The following is a 16,747-nucleotide window of genomic DNA, read 5'->3' on the forward strand; positions in this document are numbered from 1 at the left end:
AAATGGAATGATGATGCCTTAGCAGCTCTCTTTCGGAAAGGTCTGGCAGAAACCGTAAAAGATGTTATGGTGGGATTTCCTGTCCCCTCTGGTCTTAACGACTCCATGTCATTAGCCATTCAAATTGATCGACGTTTACGTGAATGTGGAAGCAGGCAAGAGGCTGTGCTGCCTTTTGAACAAACTTCTGAACCCATGCAATATGATAGGGTTCTGTCTAGGACGCAACGTCAAGAGTTTAGAAGGCGTAATAAGTTATGCTTCTTTTGTGGGGACGCCTCTCATGTTATTTCTGTCTGCCCTAAACGAGAAAAAACATTTTGCTCACGCATTTGCGGTGGGCAGTGTACAGCCTAAGTTCCTTTTGGCGGTTACCTTGATCTGCTCCTTGTCTACTTTTTCTGCTAAGGCCTTTGTGGATTCAGGTGCAGCTTTGAATCTGATGGATCTTGACTTTGCCAAGCGTTGTGGTTTACCTATGGTGCTCCTGAGAACCCCTATTCCGTGGAGGGGGATTGATGCTACCCCCTCTGGCAGAGAATAAACCCCAGTTTTGGACCCAGGTGGTAATGCGGGTCACTCCGGACCATCAAGAGAATTGTACATTTTTGGTGTTGCACAATTTACACGATACTATTGTACTGGGTTTTCCTTGATTGCAAACCCATAATACTGTTTTAGATTGGAAATCTCTGTCTGCGGTGAGTTGGGGTTGTCAATGTGATCTTAGTGACACTCCTGTTTTCTCCACCTCTCCCCAGTCTCAAGACGTTCCTGACTATTTGGCTGATTTTTCTGATGTATTTAGTGAGAGTAAGTCTGCGTCTTTGCTTCCTCGTAGGAGTTATGATTGCGCAATTGAGTTAATGCCCGGTTGTAAATTTCCCAAGGGTCGGCTTTTCAACGTATCTGTACCTGAACATGATGCTATGCAATCTTATAATCAAGGAATCATTGGAAAAGGGTTATATCAGACCATCCTCTTCGCCTTTGGGTGCTGTTTTTTTCTTTGTGGCCAAAAAAGATGGCTCATTAAGGCCATGTATTGACTATCGTTCCCTTAACAAGATCACTGTTAAATATCAGTACCCGTTACCCCTGATTTCTGATTTATTTTCAAGAGTTAAAAGTGCTTGTTGGTTTACCAAACTTGACCTCAGGTGAGGCGTATAATCTTATTCGCATCAAACACGGGGATAAATGGAAGACAGCGTTTAATACTCCGGAGGGACATTTTGAATACCTGGTGATTCCTTTTGGGCTCACTAATGCCCCTTCTGTCTTCCAATCTTTTATGAACGATATTTTCCGGGACCTTGTGGATAAGTTTTTGATCATTTTTCTGGATGATATTTTGATTTTTTCCAGTGATTGGGATTCTCATGTGGAACATGTCCGGACTGTTCCGGATTTCGAGGGAAAATTCTCTATCTTAAGGGATCGAAATGTCTTTTTGGTGTACAGAGGATTTCGTTTTTGGGATTCATTTTGTCCCAGTCTGCTATTGAAATGGACCCGGCCAAGGTACAGGCCATTTATGATTGGGTTCAGCCCACTTCTCTGAAGGCTCTTCAGAAGTTTTTGGGTTTTGCTAATTTCTACCGTAAATTTATGAGTAGTTTCTCTGGTATTGTTAAACCTTTGACGGATTTGACCAAAAAGGGCGCTGATGTGGTAAATTGGTCTCAAGAGGCAGTCTCGGCATTTCAGGAGCTTAAGCAGAGATTCACTTCTGCTCCGGTTCTACGGCAACCTGATGTTTCACTCCCTTTTCAGGTGGAGATAGATGCTTCTGAGATTGGTGCAGGAGCCGTTTTGTCTCAAAGAGATCCGGTAACCTCTAAGATGAATCCCTGTGCCTTCTTTTCTCGAAAATTTTCTCCATCTGAACATAACTATGACGTGGGGAATCGGGAATTATTGGCCACGAAGTGGGCATTTGAAGAGTGGAGACATTGGTTGGAGGAAGCTAGACATCAAGTTGTGGTCCTCACCGATCACAAGAATTTGATTTATCTTGAATCAGCCAAGTGCTTGAATCCTAGACAGGCTAGGTGGGCTGTTGTGAGTTCATTTTTCCCTTCACCATTGAGGTCTGATGAACTCCCTCCTCTGGTGAAGGAAGGTAGTGAGGCTGATTATCAAACACCTGGGCAGCTAGATGATGACTGGGTGGCTGGAATTGAGGACTGGATATAAGGCTGCCGACGCCCTTCTTCCTGGCTGGTGACTTTCCTGCTGGATTCTTGGAGACCAGTCTGATTCCTGCATCTCAAAGCTAAGTTTTTCTGCTCTGCTTTGTACTCTTCAGTTTTGTTTTTGTTTTGCCTTGTTTTTTGGGAGTTCTGCCATCCCCGGCTGGGGTTGAGCTGAATTCCATTTTTGTCTCTGATCTGTTGATCTTTTGCTCTGTCTTCAGAATATACCTGAGTGCTGATATAGTCTTTTGAAGCCTAGCGACTTCAGGGCTTGTTTTTCCTAACAGTCGGTTGGCTCATTTTGATAGGGTTTTTGCGGATGGCAGACAGCAGCTTTCCTATCCTGTCCTATGTAGTTAGCTTGGGCCCCATCATTTGCTCAACCTATCTTTCTGTGTTAGTGTTTTCATCTTGCTTCACCGTCATTATATGTTGGGGGCTGCCTATTGCTTTGGGGTCTGCTCTGGGGCAGTTTAGTTTTTCCCCTTTCTGTCTTTAGGCTATTTAGTTCTCCGGCTGTGATCGAGGGGTCTAGGGCACCGTAGGAACCCCCCACGGCTACTGCTAGTTGTTGTAGATAGGACCAGAGGTCTGCAATCCGATAGCTGCCAACCTCTCTGGTTTTTCTGGACTTAGCTGGTATTTTGTTTTTTCCTCCTTCGGTGACTCATCATAACAGTGGGCCTTGTTTTTCACACGTTTTAATTTTGTGGTCTTCTTTCTTCCGGGCACTAAGAATGTTTAGGCGGTCGCCCTTTCTAGTAGTTTCTCTGCGGATTCTCTTGACGTGACCGAGTCTACGACCATTCTAAATGAGGGTGTAGTTCTTTCCGCCATCTCTCCTGATTTGAGACATGCCCTGGAGGAATTTCAGGAGGATAAACCTGAACGATGCTCTATGGGAAAATTGTATGTCCCGGACCAGTGGAGGAAAAGAGTAATGTCTGAAATTCATTGCTCCGTGTGGTCTGGTCATCCAGGTAGCTTTGGTACCAGAGATTTGGTGAGTCGGTCTTTTTGGTGGCCTGCCTTATCTTGTTATGTCAGGAATTTTGTGCAGTCTTGTGGGACTTGTTCTCGGTTTAAGCCCTGTTCTCGTGCTAGTGGTTTGTTGATACCACTGTCGGTGCCCAGGAGGCCATGGACCCATATCGCAATGGATTTTATCTCCCGGTCTCTCAGAGAATGACTTATTTGGGTGATCTGTGATAGATTTTCTAAGATGGTCCATCTTGTACCATCACAAAGTTGCTATCTTCTTCTGAGTTGGTGTCCTTGTTTTTACAAGTGGTTCGTTTGCACGGGATTTCTGAGAACATTGTGTCGGACAGAGGGGTCCAGTTTGTTTCCAGATTTTGGAGGGCTTTTTGTTCCAAACTGGGAATTCAGTTGTCTTTCTCATCTGCATTGCATCCTCAGACCAATGGGCAGACTGTGAGAACAAACCAGATGTTGGAGTCCTATTTGAGATGTTTCATATCTGCTGATCAGGATGATTGGGTCTCATTTTTGCCCTTGGCCAAATTCACGCTAAACAATAGGGCTAGCTCTGCCACTTTGATGTCTCCTTTCTTTTGTAACTTTGGGTTTCATCCTCGCTTTTCTTCCGGGCAGGTAGAAGCTTCTGCCTGCCCAGGTGTGGAGTCTGTGGTAGAGAGAATGCAGCAGATTTGGGACCAAGTAGTGGATAAGTTGTCCCACTCTCAGGAAAAGGCCCAACGGTTTTCCAACCGGCATAGGACCATTGGTCCCCGTTTTAAAGTGGGTGATATGGTTTGGTTGTCCTCAAAAAAATATTCCCATGAAGGTTGCATCTCCAAAATTCAAGCCAAGGTTTATTGGACCTTATAATATTTTGGAAATCCTTAACCCCGCTTCTTTTCATTTGGCTCTTCCAGTTACGTTTAAGATTCATAACGTCTTTCATAAATCTTTGTTGAAAAGGTTTGTGGAGCCAGTCGTTCCTATGGCAGCGCCCCCTGACCCTGTACTGGTTAAGGGTAATTTGGAGTATGAGGTAGAGAAGATATTGGATTCTCATCTGGCTAGACGGAGGCTTCAGTACTTGGTCAAGTGGAAGGGTTATGGCCAGGAGGATAATTCTTTGGTCTCTGCTTCTGACATCCATGCCAAGAGATTGATTTGTGCCTTTCACCGGGCCCATCCTGATCCGCCTGGTGGCGTGGATGAGGGTTCGGTGACGCCTCCTCAAGGGGGGGGTACTGTTGTGAACTCCCTTGCTCGGATTTCTGAGCCGAAGCTCCCTCTGGTGGTTACTGAGAGTAGTGGAGCTGGCTAGGTGGATGGAGGTTCTCCACCTGACGATAATTGGGAATCTGGGATTGCTGGCTGGGAGCATATAATGGAGCTGGCTGCTCTTGAAGGTTGCTGGTGATTTTTTCCTCTGTGTGCATTTGGAGTTCTTTGTCCCCTGCCTGATCTGCATGTTCAGCTAAGTGATTCTTTTGCTAATCCTTTGCATCTAATCTGGTTGTTTTTTTTTGCTTTGCTGCTAGGGTTCAGCGAGCTCCCTGCTTCATATGTTGCAGCTTGTTCAGTCCCCTGTTATGTTAGTATCTTTTTGCTTGCTGCCAGTTTATACCAGAGTGCTGATCTAGCAGGGGTGAGATCGTGTGATCTCAGGTTTTTTTTGTATATCAGAAGTGTTGGACTTTTTCAGGGTTTTGTGCGTGATTGCAGACAGTATCTTTTTCTGTCCTGTCTAGACAGCTTGGGCCCCACCATTTGCTCAGTCTGTTCTCTGCCTGTGTTTGTGTCTCATCGACAATATATGTTTGGGGGCTGTCTATTCTTTTGGGGATCTGCTCCGGGGCAGTTTAGATTTCATCTTTCTGTCTTTAGGCTTAGTTAGTCCTCCGGCTGTGACAAAGCGTCTAGGGCATCGTAGGAATGCTCCACGGCTACTGCTAGCTGTGCGGATAGGATCAGGGGTCTGCAATCCGCTTAGTTACCAACCTCTCTGGTCTTCTGGTGGCTTAGCTTGTTCCTGCCATCCTCCTCGGTGACCCACTCATAACAGCCGGCGCTTGTAAGTTATATTATCACATTCACAGGGGCATGATAACATCTAAGTGGGCCGACTAGTCTGGGGACATTAACGCCCCATCGACTAGTCAAAGCCCTCATTTACATATCATAAACGGAGTTTAGAAATACATAAACAGATCTGTAGAAAAAGTACGTAATTTAACAGGGATTGTTAGGCAGGGTGTCTACATTTGCATACGCAACAGCTAGAGGTTCTCTGGCCATGGGGGACCTGACAGGTTCCCTTTAAGTATAGCATTACCCACAATGTTTTAGGAAAAAATAAGCTTCTTGCAGTTCTTTTTTTTGTGGGGTTAGTTTCTACCTACCTGCTGCCAGATATTACCAGAAAGTCAATAGTGAAATTGACAATTCTGGATCCAAGTGTTATTTTCTTCAATATGCTTCACATGTGGCAATTTTTCAGGTGAAATCAAATAATCATCTCTATATGATTTGTTAAAAAACAAACAAAAAAAATAACAAAAACACAACTAACTTGTAACAATGTATGAATGGAAAGAAGAAGCATCATGGACAAAACGCAAATAGGGAATTTGACCTATTTTGGCTAGTGCAAAAATTCTATCTTCCACTCACAAATTCCTTCAGAGAAACCATGCAGAATGAAGTTGAAATTGAAGTCAGTCTCTACAGAAGGGTAGAACACTGCACATAAGTGAGGACTGTGGCGATCATTGCACGCCTGAGATTTTGTAAATGAAGTTTGAGGTAACACATGTAGTGAAGCGATCAATACAGAGGTGTCGCTAATCATTAAAATAGGTTCTGGAGAAACACTCTCAGGAAGATCTTTGTCCTGCCCAGAGATCTTAAAACCTAATTTACATATTGAGAAACACTTATAAGTCATCTGATTGCAGATATTAATGTGTAAGTTTATTCAAACTTCTATAACCTGCATGTCGCATAAAGTTGTCCACTACTTGGACAACTTCTCATAGCCCTTGCTTGGCCACCATAAAATTATGAGTTATACTCCCCTCCCGTTCTGGTGCCATTTCCGCGGTGTCGGCACTCCTTCTCTAAGGGCTCCCGTGCTGTTGTGACATGTGACACCGGAGCCCAATCAGTGCCGGCATCATTGTCCTCGCCTGCTGTCGATTTGAGAAGGAAAAGGAAGTACGAGATCAGCTGCAGCCGGGATTTCCTCTTCATGTTCGATTTGTTCGAAGGTGGGGACAGTGACGCAGGTGCTGACTCGTCGCCGGCATCACTTGTCACAACAGCAGCACCGGAGCCTCGAGACTGCGAGTGCTGACACTGTGGGAACGGCGTCGGCACGGGATCCGAGTCTAAGCTTTATTATTTTAATGGCGGCCAAACATTTGGATCAAGAAAGAGTTGTCCTAATAGTGGACAACCACTTTAGGAGGGCTTATCCCACGAACGATTTGCATCCATAAATCGCATTGCACTCAGGCATGCAAGTCAATGGGTTCATAAAAAAAATAAAAATAAAAAAAAAAATTCAGACCACACTCACATAACATTCAATAATTTTCAGGGTTTAACAGAATGGAGAAGATAGAGGAAAAATGTTTTATTTCATCTTCTTCACATCCGAGAAAATCAGATCACACTCTGATCAGCATAAGACAGAGTTTTTCGGATGAAAGAATATACGGTTGTGTGACCATGGCCCTAAAGGGGTTGTTCAAGTACAACAAAACCTAGTCCCAGTGACTGAATTTGTAAACCAAGCACATTTTGTGGCAGTTGAACAGTCGTCAGACATACAGCCGCGGGGACGCAAACATATTTTTCGAGCACACCGAAGACACTCTGTTAGCAACCGAGCATGCAAAGATAACACCTTATCCTAGCATGTTCACTCATCACTAATGCCTAACTGTGCAAGTTGATCAAAGTAGACTGATACTGGAATTCTTTATTTAAAAAATATGGTATCATTTGAAAAATGGTATTGCAATAATTCAAAAAAATATGGAATTTGGAAAGTGGTATATTGTACCACTATGTAGAAGCCTATGGACTACAATATTGCTCATGTGGCCATGGAAGGCTTCTGTGATGAACCAGTAACATTTTGGCTTCATACTGTACCTTCTCAGTGACAGCAGTCAGAGCCATGGCGTGTGTCATCAGCGAGTCTCCAAATATCAGTCGTTCTGCCTTGTTCATGTTCTTAACAGAAACGCCGAACACCAATTCATGATCAAAACTGGAATAAAGGAGCAGAAAATGTTTAAAATACACTCAAGCTAAACCCCATGAAAATAAAAAAGTGAAATAATCTGCGCTTGTTCTTCATCATTAACCCCTTAATGATGTATCCATTTTCTATTTTTGCGTTTTCAATTTTTCCTCCTTTGAAGAACCATACATTTTTTGTTGACATAGCCGTATGAGGGCTTGTTTTTTTATACCATTTATCACATAATAGTGAAAAATTGGAAAAAAAAAAAAGTTTCAAATAAGGTGAAATGTTGGGGAAGAAAAAAAAATATTCTTGGGGGTTTTGTTTCTAAGGTGCTCATAGTGTAAAAATGGAATGATTCTTCAAGTCAGTATGATGACAGCGATACCTAAATTGCATAATTTGTTTTTTCTTTTATTCAGTTTATAAACAAAAAGCATAGGGAATTTAGATGTGAGCCCCAATGGGGACAGCAATGATGTCTGTAAAGTGTGGTGGATATTAATGGAGCTATATAAGTAAGTAAAATAAATAAATCTAGTGGTTCAACAGCAGTGAACGGAGATGGCTAGGATCGCGGCTGTTAATGGCAGATGCCAGCTGTATAATACAGTCTGCACCTGTAATGTGTGGCATGTGCTCACCTCCTGAGCCCGCGCCACACTCCTGCACCCACTCCAAGGCCTAATAGTACATCATGGGGCAGGAAGGTGTTTAGCGATTTTTCGACATATTGAGACCCCCATTGATCCCGTGAACAAGAGCACTTCCTCTATAATTCATGCTACCCATTGACCAGTGACTACAAGTTTACATGATGATGATATAGGCGCCCTGGCAGGTATCTGGAGACATGATGTCTCCTGATTGAACTTGTCTTCTGTGACATATGAGGGAAGACCCCAGTGATGCTCCCCATCAGAGGTGGAAGTGAGTGGCGTCTGAATAACCCTTAAATGGAAAGACACATATATGATCAATAAAAGGGCTAAAACTACGGTAGTTCATTCTCAATCTCAGGTCATAGAACCATCGTTTGACACAGGAGGGTTTTAACAGTAGAGGTTAGGACCGTCTGGTTGGGGTACACCTTGGTGCTGATGGGATGGCTTTTCTGCTTTTTTGATCAAAAACACTATTTACTAAGTACCCCATATTATTTATCTGCACTATTGCCATTTACTTACAGCAGGGTATATGCTCATTTAGTTTCTAACTTGGATTTTGTCCATAAATCCATTTTGTAAGCAAGCCACATTGACCAATGACCATCGTGTTTTCAGCATTTTTGTTGTTGGGGGGGGGGGGGGGTTTCAAGGGGAGGTGAATACAGTGCTATTACCTAATAGATTCGGAAAAGCATTTAATATATACTAAAATAAGCATGAAACCTAGAAGTACTATTTTTGAATTCAGCAGCTTGAGACAGGAAATAAGATGTATTACATTTCTGGGCAGAGACTCATTAAATATCTCATTTATCTGCCCTGTAATCAGTGTATATTCCAGGGCTGGAGGGAAGAAGTGAGATAAGGGTGCAGAGCGGAATAATCCCCGAATGCACAGGTCGCTCTGCACCAGTCTTGTTTATACAACTCCTATGCAGCCCTTTGCGTCGCCATGGTTACGGAATACAAACGATTGACAAAAACTTTAACATTTAAAAACCAAATTGTATTTAAAGACCTTTTTCTATTACTCACTGAACCGGATGCTGTAGGTACAGTCATGGCCAAAAGTATTGACACCCCTGAAATTCTGTCAGATAATATTCAGTTTCTTCCTGAAAATGATTGCAAACACAAATTCTTTGGTATTATCTTCATTTAATTTGTCTTAAATGAAAAAACACAAAAGAGAATGAAGCAAAAAGCAAAACATTGATCATTTCACACAAAACTCCAAAAATGGGCCGGACAAAAGTATTGGCACCCTCAGCCTAATACTTGGTTGCACAACCTTTAGCCAAAATAACTGCCACCAACCGCTTCCGGTAACCATCAATGAGTTTCTTACAATGCTCTGCTGGAATTTTAGACCATTCTTCTTTGGCAAACTACTCCAGGTCCCTGATATTTGAAGGGTGCCTTCTCCAAAGTGCCATTTTTAGATCTCTCCACAGGTGTTCTATGGGATTCAGGTCTGGACTCATTGCTGGCCACCTTAGAAGTCTCCAGTGCTTTCTCTCAAACCATTTTCTAGTGCTTTTTGAAGTGTGTTTTGGGTTATGTCCTGCTGGAAGACCCATGACCTCTGAGGTAGACCCAGCTTTCTCACACTGGGCCCTAAATTATGCTGCAAAATTTGTTGGTAGTCTTCTGACTTCATAATGCCATGCACACGGTCAAGCAGTCCAGTGCCAGAGGCAGCAAAGCAACCCCAAAACATCAGGGAACCTCCGCCATGTTTGACTGTAGGGACCGTGTACTTTTCTTTGAATGCCTCTTTTTTCTCCTGTAAACTCTATGTTGATGCTTTTGCCCTAAAAGCTCTACTTTTGTCTCATCTGACCAAAGAACATTCTTCCAAAATGTTTTAGGCTTTTTTAGGTAAGTTTTGGCAAACTCCAGCCTGGCTTTTTTATGTCTCGGGGTAAGAAGTGGAGTCTTCCTGGGTCTCCTACCATACAGTCCCTTTTCATTCAGATGCCGACGGATAGTACGGGTTGACACCGTTGTACCCTCGGACTGCAGGGCAGCTTGAACTTGTTTGGATGTTAGTGGAGGTTCTTTATCCAACATCCGCACAATCTTGCGTTGAAATCTCTTGTCAATTTTTCTTTTCCGTCCACATCTAGGGAGGTTAGCCACAGTGCCATGGGCTTTAAACTTCTTGATGACACTGCGCACGGTAGACACAGGAACATTCAGGTCTTTGGAGATGGACTTGTAGCCTTGAGATTGCTCATGCTTCCTTACAATTTGGTTTCTCAAGTCCTCAGACAGTTCTTTGGTCTTCTTTCTTTTCTCCATGCTCAATGTGGTACACACAAGGACACAGGACAGAGGTTGAGTCAACTTTAATCCATGTCAACTGGCTGCAAGTGTGATTTAGTTATTGCCAACACCTGTTAGGTGCCACAGGTAAGTTACAGGTGCTGTTAATTACACAAATTAGAGAAGCATCACATGATTTTTCGCACAGTGCCAATACTTTTGTCCACCCTCTTTTTTATGTTTGGTGTGGAATTATATCCAATTTGGCTTTAGGACAATTCTTTTTGTGTTTTTTCATTTAAGACAAATTAAATGAAGATAATAATACCAAAGAATTTGTGTTTGCAATCATTTTCAGGAAGAAACTGAGTATTATCTGACAGAATTGCAGGGGTGTCAATACTTTTGGCCATGACTGTAATAAGACCACTTCTTCTCAAACACAGCTCTATTATACAAAGGGGAATGAACGTACGACAAACCATAGCGAAACCTGCACTAAACACTTCTTTGGGTCAGTGCAACACGATAATCGAGAAATGAGCGTTTGTAGTTAACGCTCGTTTCCGACAACTGGTCCATCTTAAAAGACCAGCAAACACCCACTAAATTTGCAAAATGGGCATATAATAGATGCAATTATATTTAAAGCTTTATTGTTACACACACACACACACCATTGCCCGGTGTAAACTCGGTATGTGCTACCGATAACATAATGTATGGGAACAGTAAGATAATGTTAAAAATCATTCTGTGCACTTCAATATGCAAAGATTTAAGTTAAAAAAAAAAACTTTGCCCCCAAAATGGACAAGCCCTTTAAATGACCGTCGATCATTTACATGCAGCTGATCGGCAGTCACTTACTGGCCACGATTGTCTAGTTTAACAGCGGCCCAAAAGTGTGTCTCTCAACAGGTAAGAAGATAAGAACAAGGGTGTCACGATTCGACTGGTGAGTGACCTGGGACCAGGGCTCCTTTCCTGGCCCTAACACTAGGGGGCGTCCTAGCTCACCCTATTTCCCGACATACTTCAGATGGTGAAGACGTCGGGGCCTCCGCCCTTGCCTTATCTCCTAGAAAAGCCCTTCGTCTGTCCCCTTCTCCCACCCAGGGAAGAGAGGCGCTACTCTGCACCGTAGTACACCAACCCAACAGACAGGGTAACAAAGACAAGGGTAAACTGAAAACTCCATACACACAAAAATCGTAGTTACTTACCGATAACGGTATTTCTCCGATCCCATGACGGCACCACGGAGAGACAGGATCTGCCCCACGGGGACAGGAAACCTACCGATAAAAAGGCGGGGTACCTCTCTCCCGAATCAGTTGTTTTACAGAGCATTAATGGAACTTCAGCCTAATACTAACACAACACTTTAAGAAAAAAGGAATTTATATAATTATTAAACTGCGTAGAGGAGACACCACGTGACTTTATGACTAAACTGTATTTACAATAAGTGCGCACCCCACGCATGTAGGGAGGAAATATACGGGCGCCGTCATGGGAATCGGAGAAATACCGTTATCGGTAAGTAACTACGATTTTCTCCTTCCCCCATGACGGCACCACAGAGAGAATTGCAGAGACTATCTATTAGGGGGGGGACCACTGCCTCCAGCACCCTTCTACCAAAGGTTAGATCTGAGGAGGTGGCTAGGTCCAGCCGATAGTGGTTAAAGAAAGTTGAAGGAGAGGACCAAGTAGCGGCTCTAAATATCTGCTCAATGGAGACGCCCGCTCTCTCTGCCCAGGAAGTTGACACCGCTCTTGTGGATTGGGCCGTTATTCTGCCTGGGATGTCCACGCCTTCTGACGAGTACGACAAGGTGATGGCGTCCCTTATCCACCTCGCCAGCTGCTCTTTGATGCCTTTCGCCCTTTCTTTGGCCCCTGGAAGCAGACAAAAAGAGCCCTATCCTTCCTACACTCCCTGGTTGCCACTAAGTATTCCACTAGGCATCTCCTGACATCTAATGTGTGCAAGGTCTCTTCTCCCCTGTTTTTGGGATTGGGGCAAAAGGAGGTGAGGGAGATTTTCTGAGTTCGGTGGAAACGGGATGCTACCTTCGGCAGATAGAACAGACCCAGCCTAAGTAACACCCTGTCGTCCAGAATCTGTGTGAATGGAGGGAAGGCTGACAGGGCCTGGATGTCGCTAATTCTACGGGCCGATGTGAGGGCTATGAGAAGGGAGGTCTTCAGTGATTAATTTCAGCGGTGCTTTCTGCAAAGGCTGAAAGGGAGGCTTGGTCAGGGCTGAGAGTACTAAGTTTAGATCCCAGGGAGGGGTGTTTAGGGAAGGCGTGGGTCTGGATCTACTAACTGCCTTAATGAACCTCGACACCCAACGATTCCCCGCCAAGTCACAGTTGTATAGGGCCCCCAGGGCTGCCACTTGAACCTTTACTGTGCTGGTAGCTAGGCCTTGCTCTAGACCCCTTTGTAGGAACTCAAAGATGTTTGATATGGGTACCTTCCCCTTTGGAATAGCCTTTGAAACTGAAAGGAACTTTCTCCAGACCCTCCCGTACTGTTTGGTGGTCATCGGCTTCCTGCTTCGCAGTAGTGTGGATGCTAAATTTTGGGAGAAGCCTCTGTTGATTAATAGAGCCCTTTCAAATTCCAGGCCGTCATGTGTAGATTCTCCGCCTAAGGGTGCAGTACTGGGCCCTAGGAGAGTAAGTTCGGGATATCCGGGAGGACCCAAGGATCGGAAATGGACATTCTCCTCAGCCACGAGAACCACGTCCTTCTCGACAAGAAGGGGGCCATTAGTATTACCCTCGCTTTGTCCTCCCGAATCTTCCTCAGAACTGACGGAATTAAGGCTATTGGTGGGAATGCATATGCAAGGGGGAAGTGCCAGGGGATCATAACGGCGTCTAGGGCTAACGGGTCCCCGAATGGGTCTCTGGAGCAGAATGGTTTCACTTTCCGATTCGTTTTGTTGGCGAACAGGTCTATGTTGGGTTTTCCCCATAACTGTGATCAGATCGAAAACTTTCTGGTTCAGCTCCCATTCGCCCTGTATCAGATGTGTGCGGCTTAAAAAATCTGCCATCACGTTGTCTGACCCTTTTATATGTAATGCAGTTAGTGAGCCTAGGTTCCCTTCTGCCAAGTGGAAAATTGATTTTGTCATGTCCATAAGGGTACGGGATCTCGTGCCCCCCTGATGATTTAAGTAAGCAACTACCGTGATGTTGTCGGAGAACACTCTTACGTGGTGGCCTCTGAGGGAGTTTAGAAAATACAGGAGGGCGCACTTCACCGCTAATAACGCCTTCATATTCGAGGAGGCTGTCTTTTCGTTTTCTGTCCAGGTTCCTTGTGTTACCTGGTTGTCCCAGTGAGCCCCCCACCCCCTGGGGCTTGCGTCTGTAGTAAGGATCTGAGAGACTGGTATCACCCAAGGAACCCCCCTGGCTAGTTTGGATGGTTCCGTCCACCAATGTAGAGCGCGAGCTGTTACGGGTAAGATGTTTAACTGCCCTTCTAAATTCCCGTGAAGAGAAATTTCTGCCTCTAGTATCTCCCACTGAAGATCTCTTGTATGAGCTTGGGCCCACTGGACCGCTGGTAGGCAGGCTGTCATTGAGCCGAGCAAGGACATGGCCTTCATGAGTGTCATTAGAGTCCGAGTTATTGCTCCTGTTGCTAGCTGCTCTATGTGTAGCTGTTTCCCTTCGGGGAGGCGGCACTCCTGCCTGATGGAATCTATGGTTATGCCCAAATATTCTTGCACCTGGCTCGGAATTAGCCGAGATTTCGGTGGGTTCAGGAGCCCAACCTAGGTTGGACAAAGATTCCATTGTCTGGCTCAACTGGTTCCTGCAATGGCTCGGGGCGTTGCCTACTACTAGGAAGTCGTCCAAGTATGGGACTATTAGGGCGTCCTGTTCTCTCAGATGTGCCATAACCTCCGATATGATTTTCGTGAATACTCTTGGGGCGATGGCCAGCCCGAATGGGAGGGCTTTGAATTGGTAATGCTTTATTTCTCCCCCTATTGTGACTGCTATTCTGAGAAACCGACGGTAGTCCGTGTGTATAGGGACGTGATATTACGCGTCTTTTAAGTCGAGTACTGCCATGTAACAAGCTGGAAACAATATCTTTACTGCGGATTTTATGGTCTCCATCTTGAATGGAGGAATCACTAGACATTTGTTTATCCTTTTCAGGTTTACTATCGTCCTGAACGTCCCATCTGGTTTCTTCCGCAAGAAGATAGGGGAATAGAAGCCTTCTCCTTTTTATTGGTGGGGAACTTCCTGTAACACTGCTTTCTCCACCAGGGTCTGAATCACCTGTTGTACCACAACTTGCTCTTCTATCGACTGCCTTGGTGGGGTCACTACGAAAGAGGGTTTGGGTAAGGTGTGGAATTTTAATTTGAGACCTGTTTCTATGATGCTTAGGATCCAGGCACTGTCTGATATCTTTTCCCAGGCCGGGAAGAAGAGGCTCAATCTTCCCCCTACCTGGGAGACATCTTCATTGGGGCTGCTTCTTGTCAGCCGGTTTCCCGAACATGAACTCCTTCCCTTTCCCTCTTCTATCTTCCCACTTGTCCTGGGAATTTTTAGGCGGCTTCCTCTGGATAAATTTCCTGCTCCGAAAGCGTTTGAAGGGGAAATTGGATGGGTTAGGGAAAGATTTTTTTATCCCCCGCCTTCTCGAGTATATCGTCCAGTGTAGGCCCGAAAAGGAATCCACCTTCACAAGGGATGGAGCACAACTTTGTTTTTGTTTGCAGGTCTCCCGTCCAGCACTTGAGCCATAGGGCCCTTCATGCTGCATTCGAGAATGAAGCTGCGCTGGCTGTCAACCTAATTGAATCCGCGAAAGCGTCCGCTAGAAATGCCGCTGCTCCTTTCATTAGCGGGACGGAGTCCAGAATTGCTCCTCTTGGTGTTTTGTTCCTTAGCTGGTCGTCCAGCTACACCATCAGGGCTCTGGCTGTGCAAGTGGCAGCTATAGCGAGTTTTAGTCCACCGCCCTCTGCCTCCCAGGCTCCTTTTAGGAATGTATCCGCTTTCTTATCCATAGGGTCTTTCAGCGTCCCCATGTCCTCGAACGGCAGAGAGAATTTTTTCGAGGCCTTTGCTATGGCTACGTCCACTTTCGGTGCCTTGTCCCAAAACGAACAGTTTGGCTCCTCAAAGGGGTATTTTCTTTTTGGTGCTAGGAGGCCCTTCTTCTCTGGCCTTTTCCATTGCCTCTGTATGAGCGCCTGGATTTTATCATTCATGGGAAACTACCTCCTTTTCTTCTGCTCCAACCCGCTAAACATGGCATCCTGGATGGTCCTCTTAGGCCTGGTGTCTACTAGGCCCATAGTGGTTCTGATAGCCTTTACTAAGCTATCCGTCTCTTCTATAGGGAAGCAGCTGCGACCTTCCTCCTCAGAAGACAAGGAGCCGGACGACGGGCTGTGTCTGATGAAGATCCACTCTCCTTTTCGCTAGGATCTGACTCGGGTTCCTTCCTTTTAGGTTTCTTATGTTTTATGCTTTTTCCCTGAAGGGTTTTGACGGTGTTCTCTACCTGGTGGGCAATTAAGGCCCTAAGGTCAGCAGCGAACCCTGGGGATTTCTTGCATATTGTGTGTTCAATGCAGGACTGGCAGAGCCTTTTTTCCCATGCCGTGGGGAGCTCCTACTTACAAAGTGGGCAAACCTTGTGGTTGGACTTCTGTGTACACTTCTTCCCCTATAAGAGAAGGATGACAGGCCCTAATTACAGCATATACATTCACGTAGTCTACTTACCCGCCAGCCCGAAGAAGGATACCGAATTAGACGTGGGCCCCGGATCTGCATGCGGCTTGTCCTTTGGGACCCCTGCCCCCCCCCAGACTCCTTGCTGCGTCGGGACTCTGAACGGCTACTGCTGCCGTGTCGCTGCGGCTGCTCCTTCGTCTCCTTCTTACGGTGCTGCTGCGGTGACTTCCGTGTCTGAAGACACGTCCAGCAGCTGCTGCTCCTCTGGCTCGGTGCTCATGGCTCCAGGTGACAGGCTGCGGTATGCCCCCCCTGTGTGCTTTTAAAGTCAAACGAGGGCCAGTTCTACACCGCCCCTGGCCAGCTTGTTTGCGACGTGTGAGGCTGCCATCTCCGCCCCGCGCACCACCGACCCCCCCCCGTGGTGCATCGCGCGGGCGGCGTCTCCCCCTGCCCTCCGGCGCATGTCGCCGCTCCGCCCCGCGCGTGCACACCACCGCCGGCTCCCAGTGGTGCATTGCGCGGGTGGCAGCGTCTCTCCTGGCTTCCGGCCTCTATGTGACATCGCCGCCCCCCCGGGCGTGCGCACCACTTCCGGCTCCCAGTGGTGCATTGCGCGGCGGCAGCGTCTCTCCCGGCGCG

The 16,747-nt window shown here is 45.8% G+C and overlaps 1 protein-coding gene across 3 annotated transcripts in view; it reads right to left on the reverse strand.

Annotated features, from left to right (window-relative positions):
* The window catches only part of BLMH (bleomycin hydrolase), a 120,079-nt gene that overhangs the window by 40,612 nt on the left and 62,720 nt on the right, over nucleotides 1–16,747 (reverse strand). For all 3 annotated transcript variants that reach the window (XM_073565431.1, XM_073565434.1, XM_073565433.1), the window contains exon 10: nucleotides 7,335–7,452. In XM_073565431.1, the coding sequence (XP_073421532.1) occupies nucleotides 7,335–7,452 (118 nt within the window). The remainder of the gene's footprint in view (nucleotides 1–7,334; nucleotides 7,453–16,747) is intronic.

This window comes from Dendrobates tinctorius, unplaced genomic scaffold, assembly GCF_039654945.1.
Source record: "Dendrobates tinctorius isolate UK_male_01 unplaced genomic scaffold, ASM3965494v1 ptg000016l, whole genome shotgun sequence".
NCBI lineage: Eukaryota > Metazoa > Chordata > Amphibia > Anura > Dendrobatidae > Dendrobates > Dendrobates tinctorius.